The sequence below is a fragment of the Copadichromis virginalis genome, linkage group LG23 (assembly GCF_057382275.1).
Source record: "Copadichromis virginalis isolate Kocher_CV1m ecotype Utaka linkage group LG23, C_Virginalis_male_GT1.1, whole genome shotgun sequence".
NCBI classification, from domain to species: domain Eukaryota; kingdom Metazoa; phylum Chordata; class Actinopteri; order Cichliformes; family Cichlidae; genus Copadichromis; species Copadichromis virginalis.
Window position 1 is genome coordinate 39,921,029 of NC_140639.1, and position 15,182 is coordinate 39,936,210.

The window sequence follows — 15,182 nt, forward strand, 5'->3', positions numbered from 1 at the left end:
CTCAGAGCAGCTCCACTACTCAACCACATTGAAAGGAGACAGCTGAGGTGGTTCGGCCATCTAACGGGATGGCTCTTGAGTCCCTCCTGGGTGAAGGTGTTCTGGGCATATACCACCAGGAAGAGGCCCCAGGGTAGATCCAGGACACACTGGAGAAATCTCTCAGTGGGCCTGGTGTTCAAGTGGGTGAACTGGAGGAGGTGGTTGGTGAGAGGGAGGCATGGGCTTCTCTGCCTATGCAGAGAAGCAGAAAAAAGACTGCACAGAAGAAGAGAATGGATGAACATTAATATCATTAAAACAAAACAAAAGATATGCCCCCTTTCTTCTGTAGCTTGTTGGTGGTCGTTGTTGTTATTTGTGATTTCACTATGCATGTATCTCTCTTTTCTGTTTTTTTTCCTTTCACCCTGCAATAGATGTCTGTCCATCCATGAGCCTGTTTCTGCTGTGAGTTCTTTATCCCCACTGTCTCCGAGTGCTTACTAATAGAGATCATCAGATTACTGGGACTGTCTTTCTGTAGTGTATTTACTTTGCAATATATAGACTGTTGTGTTGAACTGGTGTCACATAAATCAAACTAATGCACTGTAGTTTTTAGCAGAAGGAAGTGATGCATCAGTTAAGAGGTATTTTCAGTCCCATTTGGTGATCTGCTGAGTATTAATGACAGCAGGGTGATATTTGTTGGAGTCAAAATAAAACTTGAATCTGTCTTAAATGAAGATTTTAATTTGTTGGCCCTTTGTATTTTTAGAATGCGCCTCAGACCCAAGTTTAATTGAGTTCCTTGAATCATCCTGGCTTCCAAACTTTAAATGTGAGTGGCTGAAGAGCCCTCGCAGCATACAAAGCCTTCCACTCCAGCCCTCTTTGTCCTCGATTCCACAGACGCAAACACTGACACATACACCAATGCATCTTTGCACAGTACATGAGGATCACCCAGATCTCACACAGTGATCACACTCTGAATCCAAAAGGAAAGTGACACAATAGGGACACAAAAGCATCTCATCTTCATCTAAGGGGAACTGCTTCTTATCGCTTAAGGTGAGGCTCAACACTTGCTCTGCTTGGAGGATATGTGGGTAGCTTTTCCCTTCTCAAGTGGACCAGTCACCCACTTTATATGAAGATTAGACTCGCTGCTCACTTCACAAGACTGGATGTGACAGGAGGAAAACAAACAGAGACACTAAGTTAACAACCCTGTTATACTGTAGTCTCTTGGATTTTTTGGATTTTCACTGTGTTGAAACCTTTTTATCCATTCTAAAGTAAAATATCTCAAAGGTCTTTGAATTTCAGAGAATTTATAGAAAATAGATTAGTTAAAATCTGAAGCATAAGGGACAAAAGCTTGATTAGTCAAAGCCTGACTGAAAGCACTGAGCATTTCACATAGTTTTAGGATTATAATACACACACACAAACACACATGTTGGGTATTCATATCTTATGGGGACCTCTAATTGAAGTAATCCTTTCCCTTGCCCCTAACCATGAAAAATGAATGCCTAACCCTTACCCTAAACCTAACCAAAACCTACACGAAAATCAAAGTTTGAGTCTCAAAATTGCCTTCAAACTTGTGGGGACCAGGATTTTGGTCCCCATAAGGGCTGTTGGTCCTTATGTATAGTAAATTTTAAATGTCTGGTCCCCACAAAGATATAAATACACACTCAACTACACACAGACATACAAACACACACACACACACACACAAACTCCTTTCTGATGTGAATTTTGAGGCTATTTGTATTTATTTAATTCAACATAATAAAACTTAAGATCTAATTAGGGCAAAGGTATTGTTACATTTTTATGTTTCATTGTATTTGACTATTTTTTGTCATACCATATAATAATAAAATATTGTTCTACGTGCCTTTGTATGGTCTTTACTGTACCCATAGTGTATCAATTTAAAAAGCTGTTTTCTGTCAATGAAAAAAATAAACAGAATAACGTTATTAATAACTTTGTGCTGTGCTTCAATTGGCATACTGCTGTACAAAGTAACCAGGTGGTGAATTTCTTTGCACTTCTCTCTGTCAGTGCTGATAATGCCAATGTTAGTTAGCTAATAGTAGCAGATTTTCTTTCAGGCGAGGAAAATTGTTGTCTTCACTGTCGAAGAATTTAGTATTATGCAGATTTTCTGTGCTGAAGAAGTGAACCTTGCTTTGAGACACAAATGTTCAACTTAGAAATTAGCAGCCAATTAATAGTAAAATTTCACATTTTCTTAAAACAACAGTATGTGCTCTGGTTCCACAGCCAGCGGCTTATAAACAAGCACAACTACAGACGAGAAGAGGCAAACAGAAATACAGTGTTTTTATATGTGTGTGTGTGTGTGTGTGTGTGTGTGTGTGTGTGTGTGTGTGTGTGTGTGTGTGTGTGTGTGTGAGGATGACTTTGATTTAGTCAAAATCAAGGTGTGTCTTAGAAATGAGCCTCACAGTGCTGACTTCAGTGGCTTCTATCCGTGTGAATTTACTTTCTTTGCTGTGTGTGTGTGTGTTTTCTCAGAGATTCATTGCAGCGGATCTCAACAGAACCCACTCTCTTTTACAATGACTTAAATGTCCCAGATCTGTCTTTGACTCAGCGTCATCTCCAAGTATGTTTGTAAGTGTGTTGTCTGTGCACGTTTTCCCATGCACACACACACACACGCACACACAAACACACACATGCACACGTGCTTCCACTGCTTCACATAATCCTGCTAAGAAATTAACATTTCATGGACGACACTGAGGTTTGTCAACTGGATCTCATCAAAATTTCATCCCTAATTATGGAAGCAGAGCCGTAGGGTGATCCCCCACATGCCCACCCCCTCTTCCCGCAAGGTGAACTACCAGGCTGAACCGATCCGAGCAAGCTGCTGGTGAACGCGCGAGAGAGGGAGGAAAATAATTGTTGATGATATCTGGGAATCATTTCAAGCATTCCGAGAAAGACAAATAAACATTATTAATGATTGGAAGATACAGTGTTTCCCACCAGAGCCTGAAAAGCAAGGCTTTTTAGTATAAACCTGAGGGTGAAGAGTGTAGCATCTGACTGAGGCTTAATAAGATGAAGTTTTAAAAAAAATTCTCAGAATTATGATGTTTACTAAGAATTCACTCTTAAAGTCAGGACCAAATCCTGGCATAGGTAAGTGATTCACCAAGTATCTTAGCCCTTAAAAGAGCTCCTAAGGTGATAAAGTGTTCAGAGTGGGGAAGATGACATTTAGAGGATTAAGAGTTTTTTGAGCAGGGAAAAAATGGCAGAAAGACAAAGTTTAGAGGAACTGGAATACGGCAAAAAGGTGAAGGAAGCCGAATATATGAAATTCATATAATCTGGTTCATCTTTTGAAAGGTGCTTCTGTGATAACAAAAAATTGCAGATTTTCATGGAAATGCATCACTGTCTCTTACATTTTGATTAGAGTGAAGATTTAGGGGTTGGCTCCCTGGGGTTTTCTGGTTTTTGGGAATTTGGGAATTATTGCTCCAAAGTGTACCCTGCATTACTCTCCTTTTTATTTACAGTGTTTCTGTGATTTACTTAATCAGTGTTGAAAATATTAGTTAAGACCACAAACCCAACAGTAATGTGTTCACTGAAGTCATAAATGAAGCAAAACTTTCTCTTTGGCTGCAAAATAATTCAAATTGTATAGAAGTCTAAGGAGTCGCCCTCTGCTGGACATTGGACATAAAGCAGGGTTTATTTGATTTTAACATTGTCTTTGGTTTTTTATTGCATGGCTAGATCTATATTTTATTGCACAGTTTACGCATGAAATTTATGCAAAAATAACTGCCAGTAGCTGTCGAGTTGCAGTCAAATGGTGCAAACATCTTTCCGGATACTTCACAAGTTGGACTTCAGTTGTCGTACAGCACAAGTGTACCAATAAATGTAGCTCAACAGAGACACACTGACTATTTGTTCACTTTGAAATCACTACCATTTCAATAAGTAATCCATTCTTAGGTCTCATCCCAGCGAGACCTGCATTTGCACACACCCCCTCCCGTGTTGACTGTGGATATGTCCTTGAGTTCTGCTTAAGCAGGACTTTGTATGCAGCTTCTGAAAACTTTTTGAATGGCTGTTGGTACAAAATGTCTTTCATCCTAATGTAGGCTGAACTAATAGAAAAATACAGAATATTTCAGACAAAAATTACCTCTGTATAGGAAGCTTGTCAAAAATGCTTGCATTTTATTTCAACATTTAAGTGAAGTGGAAGTGGAAAATATCACAGTGAGCTGCGGGAAGCAAAACAAAATTAGAGTAGAGCAGCTCCCAAATGGCCTACACATATCAGATTGTATTGCTGATTGTAAATGCAAACTCTGAATCAAGGGAAAAGAAACACAAGGAGAATGTTACCAAATGTCGAGCGTAAATTGGAATATGAGAGAAATAAAAATAAGGTCACAGCAGAAACAGTTGGAGTAATGTCTGCCTTCACATTCAGAATAGTGCCGCTAATATAGTAAAGGCAGTCAGTCTAATGACATTGAGCCACTGTGCTAAACCCCGGTGAAAATCGCCTCACTGGAAACCACCACACCTCTGACTCCTCTACCACATGTCCATAAAGACAGGCTGCCTTGATTTCTCCAAATGACTTCTAAAATGCACGTTCATCACAGAAAAGCCTTCCAGCCAGCAGCCCACCAATGAGAGGACTCCGGGGAACAAACCGGTAACCATTTGATTAGAGACCTCACTGAAGAGGAATGTTCTCCTCCAAGGAGCTCAGGGCTTTGATTGCACCACAGCAGCGAGAACATGGGTGCAATCAAGGGAGGATTTGGACTCGTGTTCCTGTCATCACCCTCGCTCTCTCACACACACACAGCACAAACTGGGCATGGCCTGCCAGCTGTGGGTAACTCATTCTATTACATGTGTGAAAGCGATAAATGTCTTTGTGGTTTGGGAGTGACAGCCAGATAAGCTAGCACGGTGTGCTCGTATTTACATTCTTAGTTTTTTGATTTATTTAATGACCTTTTGATTCAAACTGAAGTGGTTAAAGCCAACCGGTGTGCTACGTTTTGCTAAATGCTACTGTCACTGCTACTATGCTAACAATGCTAATGCCAACATGCTGGTGTTAAGCAAGATTTTTTTTGTTTGTTAAGCATAAAAAAGGCACCAAACTCAAAAGATCAACGGATGAGCCAGTGTTATGTCTACACATAGCAGACAATTTAGCAAAGGACCAATTTCTTACTTGCAGCCTGTCGCAAAAACACACTATTTGTTTCCATTGCTTTACTCGCATCTACAAACAAAAAAAACCCCCAAACCCTCCAAAAAGACACTTAACTGAAAAACTGGCATATCTGGGCTTGGTGTACAATGTTTCCTTAAAAAAATGAGGAAGCTGGACAAGTAGGCTTAAAAACCTATCTACAGCATACATTTGAACAGTAGCTGAAAGTCACATTCTTAAAAAAAGCTAGAAAAACATTCAGCAAAGATCTGACACAGGACTTGAGAGCCAGTGATGTTGCCTTGTCAAAACTGATGGAATTACAAACATGAAAAGCACTGTAAGATTTTGATATACCAAGAAATATGATCTGGAAAGTATCTGGGTGGAAATATTTCACCATGACAATGATCCCAAACACACTGACAATGCAATAAAAGCATACCTGAATAGTAGAAACACAATGGAACAATAGTGATCATGGATTGGCCTCCCCAAAGCCCAGGCCTCAACAGTACTGATAGAGAGGGAAACAAAAGGCAAAACATCCAAAGAAGAGCTTTGAATGTCCTTCGAGAAGCCTGGAGAACTACTCCTGAAGAGAGTTCAGCCTGTATGATTCTAACAAGATTAAAAGTCAATATTTAGTTTGACTGCCATTATTGTTTAAACAAACTCTTTTTGCCTTTTATGTTGTGTTTCCATGCATGTTTGCCCACATTTCTCTGCAGCTATTTCCCATGCTCTTAACAAAATATAGAGAAATGACGGGTGGCTTAATAATTTTGCACAGCACTGTACGTCTTTGTAAATTTGGCTTATGTAGAGCCAACATAAGAACATGGTCCTATTTGCATTTTGAATTAAACTGCATTTAAGTGAATTAGCTTTGCAGATAATTTGCCAGAAACCCAAGAAGTGGACACATTTTATTTCCTCTCCATTTACTGTTAATTTATTGATAGAAACACAAATAACCATTAGTCATGTAAATGATGTAAATACTGAAAAATTCAGATGCCCCTGTAGTTTTTATCTCCCACTAGATAAATAAAGTTCTCAACACTTAAAAAGGACTTTATCCCTAATTCTTGCAGAGATCTCAGCAAACCCAAATCCACCAAATCTGTCCCAGCGTAACTGAAGAAACCTAATTTTAAAATGATTGAGAGAGAGGGGAAGGGGATGTCATCTCCCCACCCTCACAGCAGCACTACTAGTTTCAGCACCATGGACAGCTCAGGCACAGAGCCATTCCCTGGACAGCATCACCAAAGTTTCTCCTCCAACCAAAAAAGCCTCCAACTCCTCTCCACCACTTCTGATCCTTACCTCCGATGTCTGGGCGTAGAGTCTTGTCGTACTCCTTGAGCAAATTGTTCAGAATGAGCGTTGCGTCCTCCTGGTGCGACCTGGGCACCAGCATTTGATTGACAGTGGTGTCCTGATGATCCTCATCGTCGTCGCCATATTCCCGTAAATCAGAGCTGTTTGTGTGTGTGAGAAAGAGAAGGGGTGGAGGAGGGGGCGAGGAGAAAAGGAGAGGAGGGGAACGAGAGGTCTTAATCATGTTTAAAACAGAAACACATTGTCATGAAAAAAGAGGAAAAAAAAGAACATGTTTGATTCATGGTGACTTGGAGCCTGCTGTAAATGACAGTGAGACCCCCAGACTGTGGATTTGGGCGCAGCAGTAAATGGTGCTGTCATTTATTCCCCCCCCCCCCCCTTTTCTTTCTGTTGGAGTGCGTGTGTGTGAGGGAACCCCTTAGGAAAAAAAGAAAAGAAAAAAGAACCATGCATTACCACACAGGCTCTTTCACACATGTATGGGATTTCATTCACAGCAGTCGAACTTTTGAAGCTTTAACGCTGCTCTCAGCTGTTGATCGTAGAGAGGGAGAGAGAGAGAGAAAAGGTGCAAATGACACTCACCGAGCACCTCCAGCGAACAAAAGTGTGAGGAGGGTGACCACAAACTTGATTGTCATTTTCCCACGCGCGGATCACCTCTGATCGCAGGAACCGGTGGACTGCTGCTGCTGCTGCCGCTGCTGCTGCTGCGTTGCTGCCGCGATCAAGTGCCAGCGCAGTGAAAAGGTGTGGAACCATCAATCCCAGCTCTCAACTTCCTCATCCGCCCACGCACTTTTTTCTCCTGCGCGTCATGTGCACCGAACAGCCACCACCACCTCCAACACCACCACCAACAACAACAGCACCAGCACTACCACAGCAGCGGATCGCGAGCTCTCTCCCGCCCCCGACCTCCCTCCACCACACTTCCTCCTGGTCCTCTTCGCTCCTTCGTGGGGAGGGTTTCCTCCGGGAAAGGCACCCGACGATAAATCAGTGAGATCCAGCCCAACACAAGCGGTGGTAGCCGAAACAAAAGGAGGATGGTGTGTGCGTGTGTGTGTGGGAGGGGAAGGGAGGCGGGGGTAAGGGGCGGATGGGGTGTGTGTGTGTGTGGGGGGGGGGGGGGGGGGGGGGGTGCTGGGAGTCTAGTTGACGGGATCCAGCGACGGTGCCTCCCTCCACCTTCTCCCTGTGTGGGCACCAGAGTGGCAGGGTGGCGCTTTCTGCTGCTGGTGGAGGTGGTGAACCTTAGGAGATGAGCATCTTGCGTGACTCATACACTACCTGGATCACAACTGCACACGGAAACACCCCCCTCTTTTGTTGCTCTGACTCTGGCATGATGATGATGATGATGGTGATTATTATTATCATTATTACCATCAGATGTTTTTATTATCATTATTATCAATATTATCTTGTTTTAGTTAATTAGTCTTAAAAGAAGAACCGGAACTTCTCAAAACTCAGTTACTTCCTTTCATTCAAAGAAAAAGTCTCAGAAATAAGCATCAATTCATAAGTAAACAGCATAATATGTAGTTTGACTCAGTGCGAACTGATATCTGCAGTTTGCCTGATGATGATGATCGCCCTTGGAAGTCATGTTCAGACTTTACACGTCCGTTTACGTGCCACAGAGTCACCGCGAGCTCTCCTCCTCACAGTATTTTTTTCTGAATAGGCCCACAGCTCAGCAGGGCAGCCCTGCGTTCAGCTTACAAACCTGCCAGACTTTTTTCCTTTCTGAACTAGTGAGTGCCACTCGAGAGGCTTCGCTGCCCCCTGGCGGCGAGAAAGAGAAAGTCTTTCCCGCAGTGTTGCAGCCGAAAAGAAATAACCTGCTGACCAAGCGTGGACCAGCAGGAGTGATTCATTAATAATTCTCATGAAATGAATTAAGAAGCATGTACATGTAGTTATTTTTGCCTATCCACACTAGTGACAGTATTAGGAGACCTGCAGGAATAATTGATTGATAATGATGACATAATTAATTGAAAATCGTGTTGCCATAGTTATTTTACCAACTCACAGAAGTAACAGTGTTGTCAGCAAAACACACTTTAAGAATAAAAAAAATAAATGTGCAAGTTCTGTCCTCTTTGTTACTTTGTGTGATAAGACTGTTTGCCCAATCTTAATTTGAAAAGTGAATGGACTGACATGGTTTCTCCTTTTATGAGTGATGAAATTACATGATGTTCTTGTCATAGCTTTGCAATCGTTTAGATATTCAGAAGAATTAGCAGCTTGTGATTATCTTTGTGGATAAAAGTATGATGTGTACAGTGAAAGTCCTAGGTTTTGTTCATCAAATATTAAATTGATTCAGTGTAAATGACCATTTATAAGGAACTGAATCATTCCTTAAGTAGTAAAGTGTGTGGTGAGTGCATTTTGTCAGTAGGCTCACTCCTCTACGTTCTAGCAGGCTCACAAAACAGTTATCCATTATAATCAGTGATGAGCAGATTTGTCGACATCTATGTGTGACAAAGGTCATGTAATGTGTTTGCTAATATTGCAAGGCATGCTTTCAAATGTAACTTTGCAATGTGTGTATATTTGAAAAGTGTGCATTTTATCCCAAACCAGGACCTTTTTGTTTGTACACATACCAAAAGGACTTTTAGTTCCAACACTCAAAATATTTTATGCCCAATATGCTGACTTATTTAACTACATGTACATGTATATTTTCGATGTAATTTTGAAATATCAGAAGAATATAAAATTCAGTGGAATCTGGTCAAATGAAATGTACTTGATCAGTTTATACAGAGCACAATCTTTTTTCTGGTGTAAACATAAAAAGGTTGTTTTTTTAAATGATGTAAGTTTTGTCCAAAAGGCAAATTTGCTTGACAGTTCCTCGTTATTACTTAAATTTAGACGGGCAAAACAGTCTCCACCTTGTAGGTGGATGACACCACCTGTTGTTGATATGTGCAGGACTGATAACAAGTGATAAAAGCTATTGCCTAGGCTGATAACTGTCTGTTGCAAAAGACCGACTGATCATTAGGAAAACCATTTCCCAAAGATTTTATCTCAGATGAAATATGTCATCATTACACACAGCAATCCATTTGGCTTACTGTGTGTAAGGCTGTATGGGAAAACAATGACGTGCGCCCTAATAAATGAAGGTTATTCAGTGCATGAAACTGAAAAGCTGAGGGGTTAACATAAAGGTGTGTACTGCTCCGCTAATAGAGCAGTACAAGCTGACTTTTGCTTAGCAGGTCCCATTTAATTAAGCTATAAAGAGTTTATTTGTCAAACTAAAACCTCTGACAGCTTCATTAACTGGGAAAATATAAACACATGTCATCATCTACCATATCATTATGAAAACAATACCACAGCATATCATATGCCACTGAAACACAGTGACAATGGGCCTCTGTATGCCCTCTTAGATACTAGGCAGATCAAACTAAAAAAAATGGAAAAGAAAAAGTTTTCTGATGAATTTCACATTATATCAAATTAAAGCAAATTTGCATTACTTGTAAAAATAATGTTTCTAAGTGACCCAAATTGCATTAAGTAGTTCATCAAAGCATTTAATATCAATAGACAATCAAACATGATTCAGACATACCAGTGTCAGATTTCCTTTTATATGTGCAGCTTTAATCAGGATTCAACAAAGCAACATTTGAGCTACAGTAGTGTTTGCAATGTACTATATAGCATCTTTGCTAATCCTTTTTATTTGATCATTATCAGTATAATACACAAAACAAATACAGTACATAAAACAAAGAATGAGTGACACAAATACGTTTTTAAGCCCAGCTACAATGGCTTTGCTGCATTTTTGCAAAATTAAGCCAAAGTCTGTTTGATGGGTTCTTCGTAAATATTCTTGTAAAAAGTTCTTGAAAAAAAAAAAACATGAGCAACTTTATGCATTTTATTGGTCACCTTTAGCCTTACTTGAACAGGCAACTGTTGCTATCGTAGCTCCGCAAGTGTCCTTTAAACCAGCTGCTGGATGTGCAATAAATTCCCCAGCCAAGAGTTCAAAGCGTCAGTCAGCTTCACTGCCCATGAGCTAGCTTGGGATAAAGGGCATATAATCAACCCTAAGTTTGTTCCTAACATGCATCAGCCACAGCTGTCCAGACAACACACTGAGAAAAACAAGTGTTTGTCATGAGGGCTGGGCCAGTCAGGGCTTAAATTGGACAGAAGCCCTTTGCTGTAAGGGGCTTCCCTGAATGGGTGAAAGCAACTTAAGCAGAACTAAATCCCTTATTCTAACAGATGTATGGCAGATGAGTCTGTCACAGTGGCTGAAGGAAGGCGGGTGGGGTTGTTTCTTGGCCAGAAAGAGAGATAGTTAAATGGATGGGTGCATTGGTTTACGCCAAGAAAGATGTGCACAGACATGAGGAAGTCTACCAGGTTTCAGCACTATGGGGATCCTCTGACCTGACAGCTCACGTGAATGAGCTGATATACGTGAGTTACTTGTCTTCTTTCAGCCCCTAGCATATTAACATAATATTAGCTTTGCCGAATTTTTGGAAATGACAGAATTACAATGTGGGTAGTATTAAATATATGATGTCCTATAGTTAATATGATTGAGTTTTCTACAGCAGAAAAAATAAAATCCTATATTTGTCTGTTTGCCAAATATTGTCAACGTTCTATATGTAGCTAATATGTAGCTATCAAGTACAGTATGCTAACACCGACAGAGCTAAAAGGTTGATGCTAATAAGTGTAATATTAATAGGCAGATAAATCATGTTAGTTGTATTAATTTAGCTGGCTAGCATTAAAAACCTATTATGATATTAGCATTGTTTTATTCAGATGATTAATAATATGGTATAATATGCTTATACATAGATTTATTAATTCATTCTTCAATTCATTAATTTTTCAGAAGGTCACTGTTTGCTATTTGCCTATCACTGTTTTACATGCAGTAAAATGCTAATGCCAGCATGCTACTAATAGTAGAAATTGATAAAAAGATGACAAATATTATCAAACATAACACATAAATGCTGAGTATAACAAAGGCCACTTTACATATATGTTATTTTAGCTTGTTATCAGTCAGAAATATTTATTAAATTACTGAGAACATCAGAGGATTTATAATGTATTGAATTTAAGTGTTCATCCATCTGTCTGCCTACTATTATTCTACATGCAGCTAAATGCTAATATCCACATGCTAACAACGATGACGCCAATATGCTGGCATTTAGCAGCGGGTACAGATATTTATAATCTGGTATAACATCATGTAAGCTGTATTTGTTTAGCCTGTTAACAGTCAAAATAATTTCTTTTTGAAAATTTTTGAACTTTCATGTTATTTTTAGTTTATAGACTGGAGGATTATTTTTATTTTTTCCATATATTACCCACCAGCCACAGTAATTTTGATCTGATGACAGCACTAGAAAAAGTCAGAGGATCACCAAAGTTATTGTAAATTTTCCATGAATATTACCATATTAGCCAAATTTATGGACAAGCTAATAGTTGTAGAGATACACTATTTGCACAAACGTACTGGGCTACCTACAGGAGCTGCGCTGCATGGAAACCTATTGCACAAAGCTCCTGCTATACAGTTTTTTGTGCTGATGGTAATGTTGGAGGAGGTTCGGAACTCTGCACTTCAGCAGAGTGTTGATTACACTTATGCACTATATGCCCCAGCTCTTGGCAACCTCACTCTCTAACTTTACGTGGCCTGCCAGTTGGTGTCTCAGTTGCTGTGGTCCCTAAAAACTTCCACTTTTGCAAAAATGCCACTTACAGCTTACTGAGGAATTTCTGAAAGGTACAAAAAATTAGATGAAGGGACTTGCTGCAATGTCTCATTCTATTACAGTAGCACTCTTAAATTAGTGATCTCTTTAGAAAGACCCATTCTTTCTCAAATAAAAGCACAAAAGAGTACAGGCCTAGATTCTTTAGATTTTACACAGCTGAAGCAATGGGACTGAAAATACAAGCATTCAAAGAATAACAGGTGAGACCCAGTACCTTTGTCCATACAGTGAACTTCTGTCAGACTGAAGCTGCTGTCCACAGAAAAAATAATGAAGGCTATATGTGTTTGTCAGGGACATTATCAGTGACTTTTTACAGTAATAGTTCCTTTGGTTATATGTTAGAAAACAAGGCTTAAATAAAGCTCAATAAAAACAACTGTTTAGTTTAAAAAACACACTTGTTGAAGAACTCAACTACTGCAGACCTAATCAGAAATACACAGACAGAAAGTGTGTACTGTTACTTGATAATGTGTCAGATACAAACAGGAAGTCGAGGAACAGACAGATTACAGATTGGTGGGGGGGAGATGTCTCGTCTGTATCCTGTACTTGGCTGCCATTGCACTGAAACTGAAACATTGTCTGATCTGACAGAAAGCTGGATCTTAGATTTCCATAAATGACAGCTTCAACATCAGTTAAACAGCACGAAAATACCACAGCATATCCTGGCACACAAAGTCAAAATAAAATCACTTAAGTCCACCTTAAGTACACAATGCAAAGCAGATAGCAGCTTATGTCACCCTTATTTACATGGTTTCTTACCAAGCCAGTGTATAAATATCTGCTTAGCGGCCTAAAGTTTTTGAGGACAATGTTCCCAGCAGCAGGTGAGAGAGGTTGGTGTTCAAAATCCATATGATAGATATGAAGAACTGATATTTCTGTTGGGAGCATGGGGTCCTCTTATTCCTGAGTTTGTCTCACCACAAACCAACACATGCTGTGCAACAGGTAGGCTTGAGCTGTAATGACAAAATGTGTGCTCGTCACTTTAATTAAGTCACTGTAGATATAAAATACAAATCAGTCCAAAGATCACGTTTGATCAGCTCTTCTACAAGCCACAAGAACGAAACAAACTCACACATGTACAGAGAAGAAAAAAGATATTGAAGACAATAACATCATTAACATCAACATTGGGCTTTTTTTTTCTACTAAGGGCTTCAGAACACAAATGTGACAATCTGTCTTTTTGTTTACGTTGAAAACGAAAAAGGCTATTTACATGATTCTCTCATGACACTCGGCCTTATTTCCCCAAATTCTTTGCAGCTTAAAGGCCTCGTCGAACCAAGCTTTCAAAACAGAGAAACATTCTGAGAAAAAAAACCAATGCAGTCCAGTGACATTGGATTAGCTCGCGGAGGTGAAGTAAATTAATGCAAATCAGGGTGCAATTTTGATAAACTTGAGCCCATCGATTGAACCCAATAGTAAGTAATTCTGAGAGGACAGAGCTCTGCTGTGTTGCTCACTTTTGTGGACCGTTATGAGTCAGTTCATGGTACAATCAATCTTTGGTCACCTGTTAGCTGCTGAGCTGTTGAATTTCTGTCTCCTGTTGCTGATATATGCGTGAGGTTTTCTTTCTAGTATAGCTCTGCTGGAATCCAGAAACATGACACAATAATCATCTTTTTTCCCCCCAGCACTTCACTTTCACAAACACACTGTAGACTGGAGTTAACATTTTCCAACAGCCTCAGAAGATGCTTAAATGACCCAGAATACTTTGACTTTGTGCAAAGCATGAACTGAGCTCTCAAGTGTTGCTATTAAGAGGCATGAGTGAGAAAATTATTGATTCACTTTTTGTATGTGAAAAAGAATAGCTCAGTGGGAGTGGAAGGTTCTGCAGGTAATCTACTAAAAAGGTCAATGATTAGTCTTGCGTCAGAAACTGTCGTCTTAAAGGCTGACGCAGCCCAAGACTGCTTTATTACTTTACTACAACCAGCTCTGCCTTATAAACCTAAAATATTTGTTTAACAGCCCATGTGCAGGATGTGTCGCACAACACAAAACATTATTAACTGTCAAATCCCAACCGACTTGCAAACCCAGGACGGTACTGTGACCGTGCAATGTGTTGTTTTGCATAAGGGTCTGCAGGTATTTATTAAAGTCAAAAGAAAGAATCTGACTCACAGCCACCTGCACAATCCTGATATTTAGGAACACCTCCAACACCTTCGTCACAGTTAAAGTGACATTTTGACAAACATTACAGTTTTTCTTAAAATACTTTTGGGACAGAACTTAAAAAGTAGACAAAATGTATGAAGTCGATTTGTGATGTTACAGAGCTCAATGTGTATTTTTTGAGTTTGTTTATTTTTTGAGCTCTCTGCTATTTTCACTATGACCCGCTGCCTATTTGATGAAACACGATGAAAAAACCTACAAACAGCTCTGCACACTGCAAAAAAACTAACCTTGCTACCAGCTATACAGCCATGGCTTGTATACATCTTGTAATTCTCTCCTTGCCCCCGATGCTCTGCGGCATGTTCTGCTTTGTTATATCAAAATACACTAAATATGTGGGGCTTGGCTCGAACTGTTCAGCGTGAGCAGCTGACAGGGCAGATCCAAAGATTTGTCACAGCCATATACCCGAACCAATTACATGCTCATTCTGATAACGTCTCCCCTTGGCATTCCACATAAATTAATGCTCCTTGCGACAACTATCGCATCCAGGTGCAATATAAGGCATGCTCTTTTCGGTGTTAAATAACGGC

At 39.9% G+C, this 15,182-nt stretch overlaps 2 protein-coding genes across 3 annotated transcripts in view; both read right to left on the minus strand.

Annotated features, from left to right (window-relative positions):
* Positions 1-7,486, minus strand: part of LOC146681618 (gamma-aminobutyric acid receptor subunit gamma-3-like) — a 177,567-nt gene extending 170,081 nt beyond the window's left edge. The window contains exons 1-2 of one of the 2 annotated variants that reach the window (XM_085447684.1): positions 7,184-7,486; positions 6,581-6,735 (exon numbers count right to left, since the gene is read on the minus strand). In XM_085447684.1, coding sequence (XP_085303810.1) covers positions 6,581-6,735; positions 7,184-7,239 — 211 coding nt within the window. In that variant the 5' untranslated portion in view covers positions 7,240-7,486. The remainder of the gene's footprint in view (positions 1-6,580; positions 6,736-7,183) is intronic. The other variant, XM_085447685.1, reaches the window with a different exon arrangement.
* Positions 7,487-10,187: 2,701 nt separating this feature from the next.
* Positions 10,188-15,182, minus strand: part of LOC146681620 (gamma-aminobutyric acid receptor subunit alpha-5-like) — a 50,234-nt gene continuing 45,239 nt past the window's right edge. The window contains exon 11 of the mRNA XM_085449124.1: positions 10,188-13,397. Within this exon, the coding sequence (XP_085305250.1) occupies positions 13,280-13,397 (118 nt within the window). The 3' untranslated portion in view covers positions 10,188-13,279. The remainder of the gene's footprint in view (positions 13,398-15,182) is intronic.